This window comes from Canis lupus, chromosome 5 (genome assembly GCF_011100685.1).
Source record: "Canis lupus familiaris isolate Mischka breed German Shepherd chromosome 5, alternate assembly UU_Cfam_GSD_1.0, whole genome shotgun sequence".
NCBI classification, from domain to species: Eukaryota; Metazoa; Chordata; class Mammalia; order Carnivora; family Canidae; genus Canis; species Canis lupus.
The window spans coordinates 29,741,920-29,763,665 of record NC_049226.1 but is presented as its reverse complement, the minus strand read 5'-3'; the positions used below and the strand labels follow the sequence as shown (position 1 = coordinate 29,763,665).

Sequence of the window (21,746 nt, the reverse complement as noted above, 5' to 3'; positions counted from 1 at the left end):
CACTTAGTACAAAAAGGATATAAAATGTTATAATAATTTTATATTGATACATTTTGAAATATTTTTGATATAAGGTAAAAAATATTGAAATATCTACTGGTGTTTTTTAATGTGGCTACTAGAAAATTTAAAATTACATTTGTAGCTTACATTTTATTTCTAGTGGACAATGCTGATAAATTATGTCTGACTATCGGGCTCAGGGGTTCAATCTGATGGGATAAAGGAACTTAGAGCTACACTTGGTTTGTACGTTATATAAGGCTGAGGAAACACACCCAGGGTCAAAAATCTGGGGGCATTCTTTATTTTTTATGGTGATAAAACATACATAACACAAAATTTACCATGTCTAAGTTTTATGGTGATAAAACATACATAACACAAAATTTACCATTTCTAAGTATGTGATTGTGGCACTAAGTACATTCACATTGTCATCCATCACCCTCATCTTCCCAAATGAAATTCCATATCCATTAAACACTTAACTCCCCAGCCCCTGACAGCCACCTTAGTACTTTCTATCTCCATGAATTTGACTAGTCTAGGTAATATGATTGTGGAATAAGACAATATTTGTCCCTTTGTGATTGGCTAATTTCACTTAGCAAAATGTATTCAAGGTTCATCCATGTTGTAGCATACGTCAGAGTTTCCTTCCTCTTTATTCTATATGTATGCCACATTTTGTTTATTCATTTGTCAAGGGACACTAAAGTTGTTTCCACCTTTTGGCTCTTGTGGACAACGTTGTTAGGAACATAAGTATACAAACATTTGTTTGAACCTCTGCTTTGACTTCTTTGGGGTATATTCCTAGAAGTGGAATTGCCAGATCACATGATAATGCTAAGTAATTTTTGGAGAAATCACCAAACCCTTTTTACAACAACTGCCTATTTGCCTTCCCACCAATATATAAGGATTTGAGTTTCTTCATATCCTCATAAGTAGTTTCTTCATATCCTCATAAGTAGTTTTTGTTGTTTTTATAATGGCCATCCTACTAAGTGTGAAGTGGTATCTCGTTGCAGTTTTGATTTGCATTTTCCTAATGATTAGTGAAGTTGAGCGTCTTTTCAAGCTCTTGTTGATATTTGTATATCTTCTTTGGCGAAATATCTGTTCAAGTCCTTTGCCCATTGTTTAAGCAGATTATTTTTGTTGTCCAAATGTGGGAGTTTTTAAATATATTCCTGTGTCAGTTGCTTATCATATATATGATTTGCAAATATATTTTTCCATTCCCTCAGTTGCCCTTTCATTTTTGATAGTGTTCTTTGATGTATAAATCCTCTTAATTTTGATTCAGTCCAATTAATTTTTTCTATTATTGACTATGCTTTTGGCATCACATCCAAGAAATCATTGCCAAATCCAATAAAGCTTTTTCCCTATGTATTTCTCTGAGTTTCATAGTTTTATCTCTTATGTCTAAATATTTGATCTATCTTGAGTTAATTTTTGCATATGCTGTAAGTAAGATAGGGGTCCAACTTCATTCTTTTGCATATGGATTTCCAGTTTCCCCAACATCGTTTGTTGAAAATACTGTTGCTTCCTCATTAAGTGGTTTTGGCACCCTTGTGGAAAATCATTCAACTACTTGAGGGTTTATCTCTAGGCTCTCTAATCTACTCCATTGATATGTTTGTCTTTATTGTATGAGATCTCCACCTTTGTTCTTTTTCAAGAAAGTTTTGGCTATTTGGAGGTCACTTGAGATTTCATATGAATTTTAAGATGGATTTTTTTAAAACCTACTAATTCATGAACACAGAATGACTTTTTATTTGTGTGTGTTTTTAAAAAAATTAAGCAATGTTTTGTATTTTTGATGTCCAAGCCTTTCACCTCCTTGGTTAAGTTTATTCCTAAACATTATATTCTTTTTGTTGCTATTATCAATGAGATTGCTTTCTTAGTTTCCTACTCAGATTCTTAATTGTCAGTATATAGAAACACAAGTGATTTTTGACTATTGATTTTTGTATCCTGCAACTTTGCTAAATTCGTTTATTACTTCTAACTGTATTTGTGGAACCTTTAAAGTTTTCTGCATATAATATTATGTCACCTGTGAACAGAGATAATTTTACTTTTTTCTCTCCATTTTGGATGCATTTCCTCTTCTTGCCTAATTGCTCTGGCTAGGACTTCCAGTATTAAGTTGAATTGAGTGATGAAAGCAGGCTTCCTTGTCTTGCCCTGGGGGGACTCTTGAAGGAGATGGTTTGGGGGTGCCTATCTGTGACACTACACCACTATCTCCTACCTACCACAGGGGTAGGACTATCTGATGATCTGTCCTACTTCACAGAATTATAGTTCCCAAATCTGAGTTATTTAGATGAGAATAAAGCGCCAGAGAGGGGCAATATGGCAGAAGAGTAGGGTCCCCAAGTCACCTATCCCCACCAAATTACCTAGGTAACTTTCAAATCATCCTGAAAACCTACAAATTTGGTCTGAGATTTAAAGAGAGAACAGCTGGAACGCTACAGTGAGAAGAGTTCACGCTTCTATCAAGGTAGGAAGATGGAAAAAATAAATAATAAAATAAAATAAAATAAAAATAAAATAAATAAAATAAAATAAAATAAAATAAAATAATAAATAAAAAAAATAAAATAACATCCAAGGGGGAGGGACCCTGCGAGGAGCGGGCTAAGGCGAGTGTCCCCAGGACTGGAAAGCCCCATCCTAGAGAAGCACGAGCTTCACCAATCTTCCCCTACTGAAAGGCGCTCGCAAGGAGTTGTAACAGGAGCCCAGGAGGGGCGGGGATGCCCTCAGGCTCCCAGGGGGACTAACAGACACCTGCGCCCCGGGTAGAGCGCACCACACCCCGCGGCTGGGCTCCCTAAAGGGCCCGGGAGCAGCTCCGGCAGCGGCTCCATGCGGAGGGGGCTGCGCGGCCCCAGGAGCGCCATTCCAGATTCCAGCGGCGCAGGCCCCGGAGCCGGTGCTCCCCCCGGGACAGGCGGAGCCTGGGAGGACACAGGGCAGCGAGGACACTCCTGCCACGGGGCAGCCCCGAGCTGTGCAGACCAGCGGCCCCCACCCCCGGAGCATCCAGGCCCCTGCGGACTGGGAGCTGCGGTAGTTACTGCGGGAGCTGACTCCAGGCTGGAGAGCTGGCCTCTGCCAGGGTGTTGTTCCTCCTGGGGCCTCACAGGGTAAACAACCCCCGCTGACCCTCACAGTGGCCTACAGGATAAACAACTCCCACTGAGCCCTGCACCAGGCAGGGGGCTGAGCAGCACCCCCAGGTGCACACACTGAGAATCAGCACAGCAGACCCCTCCCCCAGAAGACCACTAGACAGACAGGGGAAATCAAGTTTTTGATTTTTTTTTTGAGCAGCACTGGAAAGTTTCAGGGGAAGTCGAGGGATTTACACTATATAGAATGAGAGAATATTCCCCCTTGTTTTTTGTTTTCTGTGCGCATCCACCTGCTTTTTTTTCTCTTCTTTTTTTTCTTCTTTTTTTTTTTTTTTTCTTTTTCAATTCTTTTTTCTCTTCTTTTTCTCCTTTTCCCTGTACAACTTGTTTTTGGCCACTCTGCATTGAGCAAAATGACTAGAAGGAAAAAATCACCTCAAAAGAAAGAATCAGAAACAGTCCTCTCTCCCACAGTTACAAAATTTGGATTACAATTCAATGTCAGAAAGCCACTTCAGAGCACTGAATTGCAACTTCTAGAACACTGGTGGCTCTAGAAAAAAGCATAAAGGATTCAAGAGACTTCATGACTGCAGAATTTAGATCTAATCAGGCAGAAATTAAAAATCAATTAAATGAGATGCAATCCAAACTGGAGGTCCTAACGACCAGAGTTAACGAGGTAGAAGAACGAGTGAGTAACATAGAAGACAAGTTGATGGCAAGGAAGGAAACTGAGGAAAAAAGAAAAAGACAAAAGATCATGAGGATAGGTTAAGGGAAATAAATGACAGCCTCAGAAGGACAAATATACGTTTAATTGGGATTCCCAAGGGCGCCGAAAGGGACAGAGGTCCAGAATACGTATTTGAAGAAATCATAGCTGAAAACTTTCCTAATCTGGGAAGGGAAACAGGCATTCAGATCCAGGAAATAGAGAGATCCCCCCCTAAAATCAATAAAAACCATTCAACACCTCGACATTTGATAGTGAAGCTTGCAAATTCCAAAGATAAAGAGAAGATCTTTGAAGCAGCAAAAATCTCTAACTTTTATGGGGAGAAACATTAGATTAACAGCAGACCTCTCGGAGACCTGGCAGGCCAGAAAGGGCTGGCAGGATATATTCAGGGTCCTAAATGAGAAGAACCTGCAGCCAACATACTTTATCCAGCAAGGCTCTCATACAGAATAGAAGGAAAGATAAAGAGCTTCCAAGATAGGCAGAAACTGAAAGAGTATGTGACCACCAAACCAGTTCTCCAAGAAATATTAAGGAGGATTCTGTAATAGAAAGAGGAAGTCCAAGGGAACAATCCACAAGACAGGGACTGAATAGGTATCATGATGACACTAAATTCATATCTTTCAATAGTAACTCTGAACGTGAATGGGCTTAATGACCTCATCAAAAGGCGCAGCGTGTCAGACTGGATAAAAAAGCAAGACCCATATTTGCTGTCTACAAGAGACTCACTTTAGACATAAGGACACCTACAGCCTGAAAATAAAAGGTTGGAGAACCATTTACCATTCAAATGGCCCTCAGAAGAAAGCAGAGGTAGCCATCCTTATATCAGATAAATTAAAGTTTATCCCAAAGACTAGTGAGAGATGAAGAGGGACAGTATATCATACTTAAAGGATCTATCCAACAAGAAGACCTAACAATCATCAATATTTATGCCCCAAATATGGGAGCTGCCAAAGTATATCAATCAATTAAGAACCAAAGTTAAGATATACTTAGATAATAATACACTTATACTTGGTGACTTGAATATAGCACTTTCTACAATCAACAGGTCTTCTAAGCACAACATCTCCAAAGAAACAAGAGCTTTAAATGATACACTGGACCAGATGGATCTCACAGATATTTACAGAACCTTACATCCAAATGCAACTGAATACACATTCTTCTCAAGTGCACATGGAACTTTCTCCAGAATAGACCACATACTGGGTCACAAATCAGGTCTTAAACGATACCAAAAGATTGGGATCGTCCCCTGCATATTTTCAGACCATAATGCTTTGAAATTAGAACTAAATCACAAGAAGAAGTTTGGAAGGATTTCAAGCATGTGGAGGTTAAGGACCATCCTGCTAAAAGAGGAAAAGGTCAACCAGGAAATTAAGGAAGAATTAAAAAGATTCATGGAAACTAATGAGAATGAAATTACAACTGTTCAAAATCTTTGGGATACAGCAAAAGCAATCCTGAGGGGGAAATACATCGCAATACAAGCATCCATTCAAAAACTGGAAAGAACTCAAATACAAAACCTAACCTTACACATAAAGGAGCTAGAGAAAAAACAGCAGATAGATCCTACACCCAGCAGAAGAAGAGAGTTAATTAAGATTCGAGAAGAACTCAATGAAATCGAGACCAGAAGAACTGTGGAACAGATCAACAAAACCAGGAGTTGGTTCTTTGAAAGAATTAATAAAATAGATAAACCATTAGCCAGCCTTATTAAAAAGAAGAGAGAGAAGACTCAAATTAATAAAATCATGAATGAGAAAGGAGAGGTCGCTACCAACACCAAGGAAATACAAACGATTTTAAAAACATATTATGAACAGCTATACGCCAATAAATTAGGCAATCTAGAAGAAATGGACGCATTCCTGGAAAGCCACAAACTACCAAAACTGGAACAGGAAGAAATAGAAAACCTGAACAGGCCAATAACCAGGGAGGAAATTGAAGCAGTCATCAAAAACCTCCCAAGACACAAAAGTCCAGGGCCAGATGGCTTCCCTGGGGAATTCTATCCAACGTTTAAAGAAGAAACCATACCTATTCTACTAAAGCTGTTTGGAAAGATAGAAAGAGATGGAGTACTTCCAAATTCGTTCTATGAGGCCAGCATCACCTTAATTCCAAAACCAGACAAAGACCCCACCAAACAGGAGAATTATAGACCAATAGCCCTGATGAACATGGATGCAAAAATTCTCAACAAGATACTAGCCAATAGGATCCAACAGTACATTAAGAAGATTATTCACCATGACCAAGTGGGATTTATCCCCGGATGCAAGGCTGGTTCAACACTCATAAAGCAATCAATGTGATTGATCATATCAGCAAGAGAAAAAACAAGAACCATATGATCCTCTCAATAGATGCAGAGAAAGCATTTGACAAAATACAGCATCCATTCCTGATCAAAACTCTTCAGAGTGTAGGGATAGAGGGAACATTCCTCAACATCTTTAAAGCCATCTACGAAAAGCCCACAGCAAATATCATTCTCAATGGGGATCACTGGGAGTCTTTCCCCTAAGATCAGGAACAAGACAGGGATGTCCACTCTCACCACTGCTATTCAACATAACACTAGAAGTCTAGCCTCAGCAATCAGACCACAAAAAGAAATAAAGGCATTAAAATTGGCAAAGAAAAAGTCAAACTCTCCCTCTTCGCAGTAGACATGATACTCTACGTAGAAAACTGAAAATACTCCACCCCAAGATTGCTAGAACTCATACAGCCATTCGGCAGTGCGACAGGATACAAAATCAATGCCCAGAAGTCAGAGGCATTTCTCTATGCTAACAATGAGACTGAATAAAGAGAAATTAAGGAGTCAATCCCATTTACAATTGCACCCAAAAGCATAAGATACCTAGGAATAACCCTAACCAAGGAGGTAAAGGATCTACCCTAAAAAGTACAGAACACTTCTGAAAGAAATTGAGGAAGACACAGGAGATGGAAAAATATTCCATGTTCATGGATTGGAAGAATTAATATTGTGAAAATGTCGATGTTACCCAGGGCAATTTACACGTTTAATGCAATCCCTATCAAAATACCATGGACTTTCTTCAGAGATTTGGAACAAATCATTTTAACATTTTTGTGGAATCAAAAAAGACCTCTAATAGCCAGGGGAATATTAAAAAGAAAACCATAGCTGGGGGCATCACAATGCCAGATTTCAGGATGTACTACAGAGCTGTGGTAATCAAGACAGTGTGGTACTGGCACAAAAACAGACACATAGATCAATGGAACAGAATAGAGAATCCAGAAGTGGACCCTGAACTTTATGGTCAACTAATATTCAACAAAGGAGGAAAGACTATCCACTGGAGAAAAGAGAGTCTCTTCAATAAATGGTGCTGGGAAAGTTGGACATCCAGATGCAGAAGAATGAAACTGGACCATTCTCTTATACCATACACAAAGATAAACTCAAAATGGATGAAAGATCTAAATGTGAGACAAGATTCCATCAAATTCCTAGAGGAGAACACAGGCAACAGCCTTTTTGAACTCGGCCACAGTAACTTCTTGCAAGATAATCCACGAAGGCAAAAGAAACAAAAGCAAAAATGAACTATTGGGACAGCAAAGGATAGAGTCAACAAAACTAAAAGACAACCTACAGAATGGGAGAAGATATTTGCAAATGATATATTAGATAAAGGACTAGTATCCAAGATCTATAAAGAACTTATGAAACTCAACACCCAAGAAACAATCCAATCATGAAATGGGCAAAAGACATGAACAGAAATCTCCCAGAGGAAGACATAGACATGGCCAACAAGCACCTGAGAAAATGCTCCGCATCACTGGCCATCAGGGATATACAAATCAAAACTACAATGAGATACCACCTCACACCGGTGAGAATGGGGAAAATTAACAAGGCAGGAAACAACAAATGTTGGAGAGGATGTGGAGAAAGGGCAACCCCTTTGCACTTTTGGTGGGAATGTGAACTGGTGCAGCCACTCTGGAAAACTGTGTGGAGGTTCCTCAAAGAGTTAAAAAGAGACCTGCCCTACGACCCAGCAATTGCACTGTTGGGGATTTACCCCAAAAATACAGATGCAGTGAAATGCCGGGACACCTGCACCCCAATGTTTCTAGCTGCAATGTCCACAATAGCCAAACTGTGGAAGGAGCCTCGTTGTCCATCGAAAGATGAATGGATAAAGAAGATGTGGTTTATGTATACAATGGAATATTACTCAGCCATTAGAAACAACAAATATCCACCATTTGCTTCGATGTGGATGGAACTGGAGGGTATTATGCTGAGTGAAATAAGTCAATTGGAGAAGGACAAACATATGATCTCATTCATGGGGAATATAAAAAATAGTGAAAGGGAATAAAGGGGAAAAGAGAAAAAATGAGTGGGACATATCAGAAAGGGAGACAGAACATGAGAGACTCCTAACTCTGGGAAATAAACAAGGGGTGGTGGAAAAAGGAGGTGTGGGCAGTGAGTGGGGGTTACTGGGCGACGGGCACTGAGACGGGCACTTGGCGGGATGAGCACTGGGTGTTATGCTATATGTTGGCAAATTGAAATCCAATAAAAAATAAATTTAAAAAAGAGAGAAAAAAAAGAATAAAGCTCCAGCCACTGAAGGTCTTTGGAATGATGGTTAATAGTAGCCCATGACCCTGAAAATCATGAAGAGTTCTTATTTACTGCTTCTCAACCCCATACATTCCAAAGAGCAGAACCACTTAGCAGTTTCTTAACCAGTCATTGCCAGCTTCAATCTTCGTTCTTCTCATTGTCCAGCAACTAATTATTGAAACACACACAGACACATATTTTCCACAAAATTAATTTTTTAAACAGTTGAAACTAGTTAACATGAACTCAAGCGTCCGAGGTAATCAGAAATAAATGAAATAGGAAAGTTAAGAAAAATAGGGACTGATAAAGATTATGGACAGGTGTTTGTAGCCATGTGTGGATAGGAGTCTAGGGTTGACAAATCTTGCATATTTTTAAGAGAAGGTGGAAATCAAATTTTTTATGTAAATTGTATGGATTTTTAGCATAGTTTAGACTCAATATGACAGCCAATTTGGCATTTCTATACACTAACAATGAGACTGAAGAAAGAGAAATTAAGGAGTCAATCCCATTTACAATTGCACCCAAAAGCATAAGATACCTAGGAATAAACCTAACCAAAGAGGTAAAGGATCTATACCCCAATTTTAAACTTTTGTTCTAATAGAAGAAGAAAAATCTACAGTGTTATCTTGATTGTTCTGTAATTTCCAAGGCTGCTTCTTTCACCAGTGAAATAGTTTTTCACATTCCAGAAAATAGTATAGCTGTTTAGTAAATAATTGTTCCCCAGCAGGCTTTGGGAGGTGGGAATGTGCATGCAGGGCTGCCAGAAACTAGAAAGACCCTCATTACAGAGCCTTCTCTTAATTGCAAAAGGTCTGGATAAGATTCTGGAATTCTCAACAAAAAGACATTAAAATTTTTAGCTAAGGGGCTGTTCTTAATCTAAAATTTGTTGTTTCTAAGTAAGTAGAGTTTTGAAACAGGCAAACATCATTATATAATAAATCATTGGTTTGAAACTATTTTCTTTGTTGAGATTTTGAAAACTTACTCCATAATTCAGACATCTACTTTGTGATTAAATATAGAGCATTTGAAGAGAAACGAAAAGAACAAGAAGAACGAGAACAACAAATCAGAGAGCAAATCCTTCAGCAAAGGAAAGAGAAGTTTGAAGAAGTCACGGAAAAGTTCCAGCGTGCCCATATTCCCCTTTCACAGCGGAGGAGGGCAGGTACTCTCACCTCTGCAACAACAACCTCTAGCCTGTTTCACTTGAGTAGACAATAAAATGATAAATTTTTAAAAATATTTTATTTATTTATTCATGAGAGACACACAGAGAAAGAGAGGCAGAGACACAGGCAGAGGGAGAAGCAGGCTCCATGCAGGGAGCCTGATGTGGGACTTGATCCCGGGACTCCAGGATCACGTCCTGGGCCAAAGGCAGGCGCTAAACCGCTGAGCCACCCAGGGACCCCCAAAACAATAAATTAAGAAAGAAAGTGTAAATTCAAACTAAAAAAGTATAAGACTTTAACCAAATGAAAAGCTGTAATTTGATTTAGGTTGAATTTGGAGAATATTTTGTTGGTTCTGTGAGTAAATTTTGAAAGTTCACAAGTTTGATTCTACTTCATACTGGCTTAAAATGTTCTGTCTTTTTAAAATGGATGTAATAAAAAGAAAATTTAACATTTAGGTTCAATAAATTAGTGTCACATTCATTCTGACATTTCATTCACATTTTGGTTCCAGTTCTTAGTTAAGTGATGGACAAAATAAAAAAGTGTACAAAGTTATATAACTCAATAATCCAAGACCTGGAATCAATTAAGAATTTAAATATAATTACGATTGATTCTTTGGTACCATATCTACATTTTTTTATATCTTAAATAGCAACACAGAATTAACTATAAAATGTCAAAGATTCAAAAAGAAAAGGACAGGGGAGCCTGGGTAGCTCAGTCAGTTAAGCATCTGACTCTTGATTTCAGCTTAGGTCGTGATCTCAGGATCATGAGATCGAGCTCCACATCAGACTCTGGGTACTGAGTGTGGAGTCTGCTTAAGAATCTTTCTCTCCCTCTCCCTCTCCCTCTTCCTAACCCCTCACCTCTGCGCCCCCCGCCCTACTCATACGCATACACTCTCTCTCTAAAAAAAGAAAAAAGAGAAGGACAGGCAGAGCCTTTATGTTCAGCAAACAAATGTTGTACTCTGCTGTACCTAGCCCTAGGCTGAGATACGGAGAAATGTACTCATACTCTACCGTTGAAGATCTCACAGCTTATTTTGGAGATGAGAGTAATGTGAACAATGTCAATAAATATCCTGAGAATCACTGTGGTAACAGAATGTGTAAGTACTGTGTGAGCTCAGAAACAAGAGTTCTAACCCTATGCAGTACAGCAAGGACATTGTCCCTGGGAACATGACTTCATTTGAATCTTGAAGAATGAACATTTTGCCAAACAAAGAGAAAAAAATTTTAAGTCCCCAAAGAAGAAAAAACTTTTGCAAATAAATTATGTACTTTAGTGCATCTTAAAGCATAAGATGGGGGAAAGTGAAGAAGAAAATAAGCTAGAACCCATGTTCAGAGAGCTTGCCATACCATGCTAGAGTTTCATCTGTATCCAAAATGTGACTGAAAAGCAAGCTATTACTGTATCAGTAAAAGATCCTACTGTAATTGAAAAGCAAGCTAATAACATTAAGGAGAATATGAGACAGCTCATAACACCCCTAAAAATAGCAATAGCATAAATATGATACGGGTTTATTTTCTCTCATATAATATGAAGTCCTGAGGTAGGCATTACAGGTTTGATGACTGTTTAATTTAATGTCACTGGGAACTCAAATGCCTTCTGTCTCTCAGCTCAACTATCCTTAGTTTGTGATTTATATCTTCATCCTTGTGGTCACATTGTAGCTGCTGGGGCTTAAGCCATCATGCCACTGTTGCAGGCAAAAATAAGGAAGAATTGTAAAGGACAAAAGGTTGTACCTCTGAGCTCCTTTTAAATTATTTTCCTAGAAGTATCCAACTTCTTATGTCTACTTACATATAATTAGCTACTCTTTGAGCAAAGGAGACTGAAAAAAGAAATATATTTAATAATAAGGCTGTATTGCTGCCCTAACTATTCAACATGGGGTCTGTTGCCAAGGAAGAAAGGGAAAATGAATACTAGGTGGGAAGCTTGGGGGCCTCTACTGTAATTACAGGGGTGCCTGGGAAGCTCTGTCTGTGAAGTATATGCCTTCAGCTCAGGTTGTGATCCCAGGTGCTGGGATCAAGCCCCACCCTGGGCTCCCTGCTCAGTGGGGAGTCTGCTTCTCCCTCTGCCCCTGCTCATGCTCTCTCTATCTCTCTTAAATGAATAAATTAAAAAATCTTTAAAAACAACAAAAAATGGGCAGCCTGGGTGGCTCAGTGGTTTAGCGCCACCTTCCGCCCAGGGTGTGATCCTGGAGACCGGGGATCAAGTCCCACGTTGGGTTCCCTGCGTGGAGCCTGCTTCTCCCTCTGCCTGTGTCTCTGCCTCTCTCTCTCTCTGTGTCTGTCTGTCATGTATAAATAAATAATTTTAAAAAAAGGAGTGGTATATAGATAATAAATGAAGCTGTGGGAAAGATAAGCTAAACCACAGGATATAGAACATGGACTGCAGGTAGGGCCTAATAGAATCCTAACACACTAGTAGTGTTCACTGTGGGGAGAGCAAGAAAGACTCAGGATTTGAGGAGTAGTTCTCAAGAACGCACAATGAGAAACAAAAGCAAACAAAGAAAATAATGTATAAGAAGGCAAAAGAGAAGGTAGTTTTAGGACAGAGGATGTAGATCATTATGTCCAGTGCCTCAGAGAAGGAGTCACCACTCATGGGAGTTATTTCCCCCAAGAGTCTTAGCAAAAACGACACATTCATGTAATGGAATATTATACAACTATTAGAAACATAATGGAGAAACTCTTTGTGGACTGATACGGGATGTTCTTCAGCACAAGTAGATTTATCATGAAGCTTATGAGGCTTGAGTTTCAGGAGCTGTACACCTAACTTTACATCAGTAATTTTGCATTATTTTTCTTAGTGAAGTCTCACAAATTGTATAAGCCCTATGTTCTCCTAAAACCTGTGTCTATCCCTGACATCAGGATAAAATGTTAAGCATAAAAAAATTATCCAGATCATAATACATAATATTCTGCCTTCTGGTAAGAAAAGGGGGAAATTAGAATATATATTTATATTTGCTTATATTTGCATAAAGACACAGTGAAAGAATATACAAGTGACCAAGACTTCAAATTTGTATCATGTGTATTTTTTAACTTCTGAGTATGAATATCTTACCCATACAAAATATCAACTTACTATTCTAAGAAAATTCACTACTATGAATGAAGAGCAAGAACAAAGCTCTGAGAGACTACTATTTACTTATTCCCAAATTCTGAGTGTTACCTGAAGCTCAGCAGGGAAGCATGATAGTTGGCTCTCCCCCTTCCTCCAGAGAAGGGCAACAGATAGGGGGTCTCGGGGAGATCAGAGCACTGTTGGGAGTGAGAATAGCAGAGTAGGACTGGAGGGAGGGAGGTCGTGGGTGGCTGAGGTAATGCAGCTCTCACACATAGAAAGTTCTCCAGAAGCTCAGGCTTCCTCTAGCAGCAGCAGGGAAGGAGAGGCAGGAGATACTAGCAGACCAAACAGCAATGGGTGGTTGTAAAACATATGATAGACTGTCAGCTTCAGGTGTACATGTTCATGACGTGGCATTTCTGTACATTACTAAATGATCCCACAGTGAGTCTGCTTCTGTCTGTCAGCACATAGAGAAGATAAAGTATCACTGACCACCTGGGCTGTGCTGTACATCACAGCCCCAGGACTGACTTAACTTCTGCCTGAGGTCCATACCTCTTAATCCCCTCCACCTATTTCACAGCTCATCAGCCCCTCAGGTAACAGTATGTTTCCTCTCTCTATGAGTCTGTTCATTTTGTTTTGTTTGTTCATATGTTTTGTTTCTTAGAGTCCACATAGGACTGACATCATATAGTATCTGTCCTTCTATCTGACTTATTTCACTTAGCGTAATGCCCATAGGTCCATCACATTGCCTCCAATGGCAAGATCTTTCTTCTTTATAGCTGAGTGATATTCCATTATATGTGCACCACTTCACTGTCCATTCATTTGTCAATGGACAGGGGCTGCTTCTATTTCTTGGCTGCTATAGATAATGCTGGGATGAGCATACGGGTGCATCTGTCTCTTCAATTTCAGGTTTTCGTTGACCTGAGTTAGTGTTAAAGTTAGTGCTTAGGCTCTGTTTGATAGACAACAAGTGGTGAAGGTTAATAAAATATTGCCTCCATTTAAGCAGGTTGCAACAGAAGCAATATTCTTAGAAGACAGCTGTGTTTCAAGTCAAACAGGAAGGTGAGAAGAGTGCCACAAGAAGTAGGAGAAGTAGGGCATGCTGAGTACGGAAGGCATGGTGGAAGGCTTCGGGAAAGTAGGCACATGTGGGAAACAGGATTGGGTTAGACGTTGTGCTGTGAAGTATGTAGACGAGTGGCCACAGAATCTATGACCATGAACAAGTAATTTCTCTATGCCCCAGTTTCCCACATCGCAGAGTAGAGGCTCAAATAGCATCGGTCTCATAGGCCATAATGAGGAGCAAATTAGCTAATACAACATGCTTAAAAACAATGTCTATAACAGTAAGTGCTCAAGAAATGTTAGTTGGTATTTTTATACTTTCCCCTTTTCTTAATAAGAATATTAATCAACTTTGGGGCCCCTGGGTGCCTCAGTAGGTGGAGCATCTGACTCTTGATTTCAGCTCAGGTCTTGATCTCAGGGACATCGAGCCCCTGTCAGGCTCCACGCTCTGAGGGAGTCTGGTTGGGATTCTCTCTCCCTCCTCCTGCTGCTCCCCCCACTAGTGCACTCTTGCTTTCTCTCTCTCCCAAATAAAGAAATCTTTTTTAAAAAGAATATTAATTTTGTCAGAAATTTATGGCATCATGAGATCAAAGACAGTGAGGTTTGCATGCCAGAATGAAGAGCCTGGACATTATCTCCCAGATAAATATTCTTAAAATTGGCAATGTGAATTTTGAGATAATAGTTTCTCTTTGGGGAATTAGATGTCTAAATTTAAAATATTTATACTATTCTAAAAATTATTTTATTTTTATAAAAGTTTTAAGGTAGTCTTTTATTATTGGCCAATTATATAAACAGAGGTCATTGAAGATGAGGTGATTCTGTACCATTTTTCTTTATTATTGCCTTAGTTTTTCAAAAACCAGTTCCTCCCTTGGAAGAAGCCCTCAAGCAAATTCAGGAATCCTACTTACAACCAGAAGTAAACTTTCCCCCTTCCCACAGACCAACAATAAATTGGAGGTAAGTAATTTACTATTATAAGATGTAATTATTAACACAAGATAATTCAGTAGCTTTCTAAGGCTTTTTCACCAGTTACTCCTCATCTTTGTTTAGAATTTGCTATTTTCATAGATTAATTTGAGGTAGAGTAGAATATAAATTGCTTCAAGAATAAGACAAAATTCTAATTTATTGTCTTTGGCATTACAGTGCTGCCTATGTTAAATAATTTTCTATGGAAACTATCATTAAAACCATTTTAAAATATTGATGTTCATTATTTATCTTTACTGAGAGGAAAAAATTGTGCTGAATTGTCATGATGTAAGTTTAGATAAAAGGAGTAACTTTATGGTAGAAATAGATTTTTCCTCATGGAAAAAATCTTTCTTGGATGTCTTGAAAAAGCTAATGTCTCCTGGTTCCTCTCCAGGGTAGCTTAAGTGAATTATCAAGGAGCAGTAGAATGGATCAACCAGAGTGCCCTGTGACATCTTACACTTTCCATTTACTTATTACAAATGTTTATTGAAGCTACAACATGCATAGCCGTAGGTAGATAAGGCATCATAAGGAAGTATAATATTGTAAAATACAATTCCTAGTGTATAATCTAGAAGAAAAGTGAAATAATGCTTTAGAAAGTATAGAATAGTACCAAATGAGCAATGATAATGACATATAACATTTATTTACATAAATATACTTAAAATTCAGACATTAATAATATTCATATTTTACTTGTACATAAGGTTATTTCCTAAAGTACCTCCATTTTTAGACTATGTGTGGCCAATAGTTCTCTTGATCAGAGCTAAGAACAATTAAATTCATTTTCTCAGTCTTCATTAGAGTTTGGGAAAGACCTCATGGAATAGAATATTCTTCAACAGGGCTTTGAAGGACTTAGTTATGAAACAAGTGAGCCTTAGGACTCCAGACAGAGGGATGGGCGTGTGCAAGGGCCAAGGGTGACGGAAGGAACAGGGTGTTCTAGGAGTAGAAGTGTGCACAGTGTTGGTAGCTTGGCTAGACCGGAGATTGGAGAGCTAGATGCACCTGTAGCTAAGGAGTATAAACTTTATCCTGAGAGCTCAACTGGAGTCAATGAAGGATCTGAAGCAGATGGGTGGTAAGATCAGCTTTTCTTTTTTAATATGTCATTCCCATCTACTGTGAACAAATGTGAATAGTGAATTGAAAGAGAACAAAACAGAAGTCTATTTCAATATATGTCATTGAAATTATTAGTTGAGAGCTCTAGAGAAAGATGTAGCCATGGAGAAGGTATGGTGGCAGGTGTAGGATAGGGTGCTGAAACAACAGTTAAGGAAGTAGAAGAAAAAGAAGCCTACAGATAGGAGTGGAGTGGTTTATACAGGACTAGGAGAGGCTTGTAACATGGAGACTAGAGACATACAAAGTTCCCTGAAAAAAAAAAGAAAAAACAGTTAATAGAGATGAAATGGGTTTCAGAGAATTGGCAACACAAGTGGTTGTCCTGGCCTGAAACAGGTGGCACATTTAAAAGGGGTGGTTGAAGAGGGGTTAATAAAGGAAGTGGAAAGCTAGCAAAGGATGGGGAAACACCCCAAGGACTGACAATGAGAGAATCGATGTTATCCACAGACTTGACCTGGATAGACATGTAGCCACAGAAGAGGGCTGCAGACAGAACCCATGGTCATCTGTGGAGGAACACTGCCACTGCTAACCCATGCCCAGCAGTAGGGGAGCTAGAAGAATAATTGCCAGAAACTTCTTTCTTCTGTCACTCCATCTCTTTCTAGTGCCTTCCACTGGCCAAACTGAGCCATAAGTCAAAAGGCAAAGGATCTATTAGTCTCCACCAAGCAGAGACAAGTGGAGCAGCATGGAAAGTGAATGTGGAGAAGAGAGAGTATCCACTACAGAGGCCATTTGTCCCCAATATTTCACAATAAACAAGTTGCACTGATGACTTTTGTCAGAGTGGTGTCAGTGATGGGATGGGGACAGAAAAGAGATTGCCATGAGTTGAAAAGAAATGGAGAGTGAGAAAGTGAAGATAAGAGCTGATCTCTGAAAGGAAAAGAGTGATAGAACAATAGCCAGAAAGGAGGACATCAAACTGATGAGTGACAGAACTGCAGTCCAGAAAGGTAGAGGAGGGTAACCACGTCCAGTGTCTTCTGTACCTACTGTGAGCCTGACCGTGATTGGCATAGCTCACCCTATGCCCCAGTTCTCTGCTCAGGAAAGGTCTGCAGTCACATTGTAGTGCACATATAATACCATAACAGAAATGTAAAGTTGGAAAGAGGCTTGCAGGATGAGTACCAGTTGTCTAATGAAGAAGCGTACATGAAGTTAGCATGTCCAGGCCTCCACTGTTGTAAAAGGCAGGGCTGTGGGATGTGTAGCTAGTAAGACAGGAGGTAATCGAGAAATGTAGATGGAGATCCATGGGAAATGTTTTTAGGTCTAGCTGGGACGTTTGGAGCTCATTCTATAACTAGTAGAAAAGCAGTGGAGATTTTTAATCAGGGACTCATAACCCTCTTTGTCATTGTAGAAAGATAATTGGTGTGAATGTTGGAGAAAGAAAAGGATAGAATGAAATGGAAGGCAAGAGGACAAGAGGAGAATGGGAGAACTTTGGGAGGCTAGGCATTAGTGCGCACACCTGAACAGTACTATTGTACACAGTGAGGAAATGATAAGTCTGTGAAGGAGTAAAAATATTTTGAGTGGTTAGAAGGAAAGGATGAGAGAAGAAAGGGGTGCAAAAGCATTTTTGTAGCACAGAGAAGTGACATAAGAAAGAGGAGTGAAGACTGTTGACCCGATAGAAGTATAAAACTTGGAACATGGAGGGATTAGTGGCAGGAAAGTGAGGAGGTATCCAGCCATGAATTTAAGAGGACTAATGTGAAAAGGGTAATAGTAGTGAAGTCAAAAATAAAGATGGGAAGAAAAGACATTTCATAGAAATAGATTATGGAAATTAGACTATGAATTTGGTGTATGGTGAGATAAAGAAAATGAAGAAAGCAAAAAGATCAAAAGAAGCTGAATTTTGAGTCTTGATGATTGAGGGAATTTGTTGACTTTAAAAACACTACAAGTTTGACAAGATATTGCTAAATTTCATTTTAGGCATCTGAATTGAGGGGATAAATATCCAAATAGAAGTGCATAAAAACAATTGGACCTAAAATGAAATGAGAGATCAAAGCTATAGAAATACACTTGAAAGTTTATATGTGGTGATGTCTCCCCAACCAGCCTGATATTCTGGAGACCAGTGGCTAAATTGTACACACTCAGGTGTTCCCTGTCATTACTGGCTCAGTGTATGCATGTTGGAAGCATTCAGTAAATATATTCCTGGAGAGTATGAATTTGACTTGAAGCTCAATAGACCAGGAGGATATCCATCAGAGACAAACACCAAGAGAGAACTCCAGACAGGGGAGCAGGTAGTGAAAAGGTATGAGGGTGCTAAATGGAGCTCCGTCCTGCCAGTGTGCAGTGTGAAGGGGAGCAGTGAGCAGACAGGTTGGCTGGAAAGGAAGCTGTGAGTTAACTCATGAAGAGCCTTGTTAAGGAGTTTGTCCTAAAAATAATTACTGAAGCAAGCATTCAACATTTATACTTTAGAAATACGGCCAGAATGAGTAGGGTCCGGGTAACAGTGAGAAAATCAGCTGAAGTGATACTTCAGTTACTAAAAATGAAGATTTCTTGAGAGCTGTTTAGGAGGTGGAATCAACATGATTTGGTAACTTTAAGAACAGGGAGGTGTTCAGGAGTGAAGCATGACTGGAGATTAGGGCTGGTCAGTTAACAGGTAGTGAAATGTGAGAACTATCAGGGAAGAAGAGGTTTGAAGGAAAGAGTAACTGGCAAGAGGATAACAAGTTGTAAGTTTGAGACCCTTACGGGATATCCCCGATCTAACTTCTCATGCCAAGAACTCTCAGCCACAGATGTAGATACGATCATTGCCAATGAATGGATGAAGTTAAAGACATGGTTCGTGAGTTGAGTTAAACAGTGAAACTGTGTCTACAGCAAGCCATGTTGGGCTTCAGTTAGAGGACGGAAAACATTTCATGGAAATAGGCAACATTCTTCAATAGGAGGAGTCCTCATGGCAGACCACAAAACAGCCAGTCTGCTCTGCCCCTCTCCCCACACATGACAGCTCAGCTGGGAGGAGACAGGAGCACAAGGGTGGTTGGAGAGCCACTCTGCCTAGAAAGCCCGTGTTCCAAACAGGAACCAATATTCCCAGTAATGGCTCCATATTGATAATGCCTAGGTCCATGGGAGAGACATGTCCAATATAAGAGAATAACTGCATCTTCATATAACCCATCTATGATTTATCCAGTCTCTAGATTACACAGAGTATGGGTAGATAAGCAAAGAAGATGGTCACATAACTCTCAAAAATTCCAACATAATAAAAAAAGTGATTCTTCAGGTCCAGAGTACACCTTATAAAAACTCACCAAAATGAATAGTTATTTTGTTAATATACATGAAAATTCAAAACCTTACTGGATTTCAGTACATTAGCTTTTACACCAAAACTTTACAAATTAAAACTGGAGTTCAGTCAGTATCTTTTTAACAGAATTACTTGGCATAAGGAGATAAAATAATTCTGTATCTTTTGACCTTTTGAAAAGTTTTTTTTTTTAGTTTTACAAGTACATTTGACAGATCACTTACCAAACAGGAGTCTATTTCAGTGTTGAGCTACTTTCTAGATTTTGGAAGCAAAGTACCAAGGTCCATATAGATGAGCTTCTCCTAAGGGAATGAGGACCAACAGATTGCATTCCTAATCTTGGTTATGCTTGAGATCTGTCTTGTAGGGTCAGGTTAAGAAAGTCATATTCATTCTATTTAGAACTTAGTCTCCCAGCACTTGTGATTGCAGAGTGTTTACCAGACATTTAATGAGGTGTTCTGTGAGAAAGTATCATCTAATTCAAAAACACTAGATTACACTGTGTAGGAGTCAGTCTCAGAATTTTTTTTAAATTGTGGGTCACTTTCTGACTCTCAATTTTGGGATTCTTAAATCTTAGCAAGCATCACCATTAATAAATACTGAAAATCCATTTAAACTTTTTTTTTAAGTTGCAGCAGTTGTATGTTACAATAAAATGAAAATAATGATGAGGGATGGAGTTCTGATTGCCCAGAAGGAAACCCATACTAGTTGTCAGTCAGTCTGCCTTGCCCTATTTAGGAGCCACCGAGTTTTCCCCACTATTAATAATCAAGATAATTAAGTTAGAATGTGGCCCTTATGTTCTGCTTATGAGACTTGAGTTCTCAATTTGAGGTTAAAGGTTTTGGCTGCTATAAAAATGTCATTTTAGGGCAGCCCGGGTGGCTCAGTGGTTTAGTGCCGCCTTCGGCCCAGAGCGTGATCCTGGGGTCCCAGGATCGAGTCCTACATTAGGCTGCCGGGATGGAGCCTGTTTCTCCCTCTGCCTGTGTCTCTGCCTCTGTGTGTGTGTGTGTCTGTCATGAATAAATAAATAAAATCTTTAAAAATTAAAAAAAAATTTAATGTCATTTTAAAATACTTTTCACGGAGAGAAAATGAGTGGGAAAACTTAGGGTGACAGAACATGAGAGACACCTAACTCTGGGAAACAAACAAGGGGTAGTGGAAAGGGAGGTAGGTGGGCAGGGGGTTGGGGTAACTGGGTGATGGGCACTGAGGGGGGGCACTTGGCGGGATAAGCACTGGGTGTTATATGTTGTCAAATCGAACTCCAATAAAAAATATATATTAAAAAAATACATTTTAACTTACAAGAACAAAAGAAAATTTTTTACCTTTTTTTCATGTAATTGGAATAATTTTCAAGTTTCTATAAATAGAGCAATTGTAAATTTAAAGCATTAAGCATTTATTGGTGAATAATGTATATATTCCTGTTCCAAGAAATGTAAGTGAATGAAGTTGAAATAAAGTCTTTAAAGTTTACTATAAAAAAAGAAATTCCAGCATATAAAGGACAAGCAAAGAAAGGGGGCTTGAGAAAAAACCTGAGAAGGAATGACTGGAAAAGCAGGAAAGTAACCAGAAAAGCACAATGACATGCAAACCAAGGGAGTGAGAGTCAGAAGGACAGCAGCCAACAAGTGTCTGTTCTCACAGTTACTAGGTCAGCTAGTTAGTCACGAGCAACAGCACCTGGAAGCCGCAGGAGCAGCAGCCAGAAAGCAGCAGCCAGGGGCGAGTACAAGTCCAGGGAGGACAGTACGATTATAGAGCACTCTGGGGATGAGGGAAGATGGCAGACATCTAGAGAGGGGAGTTTAGAGTAATAAAAATCCCAAATCATTTCCTATAAAAGTAATGTGCATGTTTGAGGACAGTCTTTCCTAACTCACGGTTTCTCTTTCTGCATATCAATTGTTATCCTTTGTGTTATCAGATATTTTCAATTTAAAAAGGTCGCTAGTGCTAGGAATGAAAGGATAGACTATTTTTTATTCAACACTGTACAATTCCTTAAAGTCTTAGAAGAGATGAAATGTCAGAACAACTTCGATTCCCTTGTAGCACACAAACATAGAGTTAGCATCATACCAAATCTGTGCTAGGACCACTAAATAACATACATCATTTTTGTTTTATGAGAGATGATCTCCATTCTAAATTAGAGTACTAGTTTTCATTCATCATTGTAATGCACTATTTTGACTATGACTATCTACACCTATCTGTATATATATACACACACACATATATGTTACCTATTTGGAAAACAGTGAATGTATACAATTTA

At 39.1% G+C, this 21,746-nt stretch overlaps 1 protein-coding gene across 12 annotated transcripts in view; it reads left to right on the top strand.

The window, feature by feature from the left end:
• The window catches only part of CEP126 (centrosomal protein 126), a 101,371-nt gene that overhangs the window by 38,599 nt on the left and 41,026 nt on the right, over positions 1 to 21,746 (top strand). For 9 of the 12 annotated variants that reach the window (XM_038536375.1, XM_038536374.1, XM_038536369.1 and 6 more), the window contains exons 3-4: positions 9,610 to 9,755; positions 14,847 to 14,958. In XM_038536375.1, the coding sequence (XP_038392303.1) occupies positions 9,610 to 9,755; positions 14,847 to 14,958 (258 nt within the window). Of the gene's footprint in view, positions 1 to 9,609; positions 9,756 to 13,921; positions 13,981 to 14,846; positions 14,959 to 21,746 lie in introns of all 12 variants that reach the window. The other 3 variants (XM_038536378.1, XM_038536377.1, XM_038536379.1) reach the window with 2 other exon arrangements.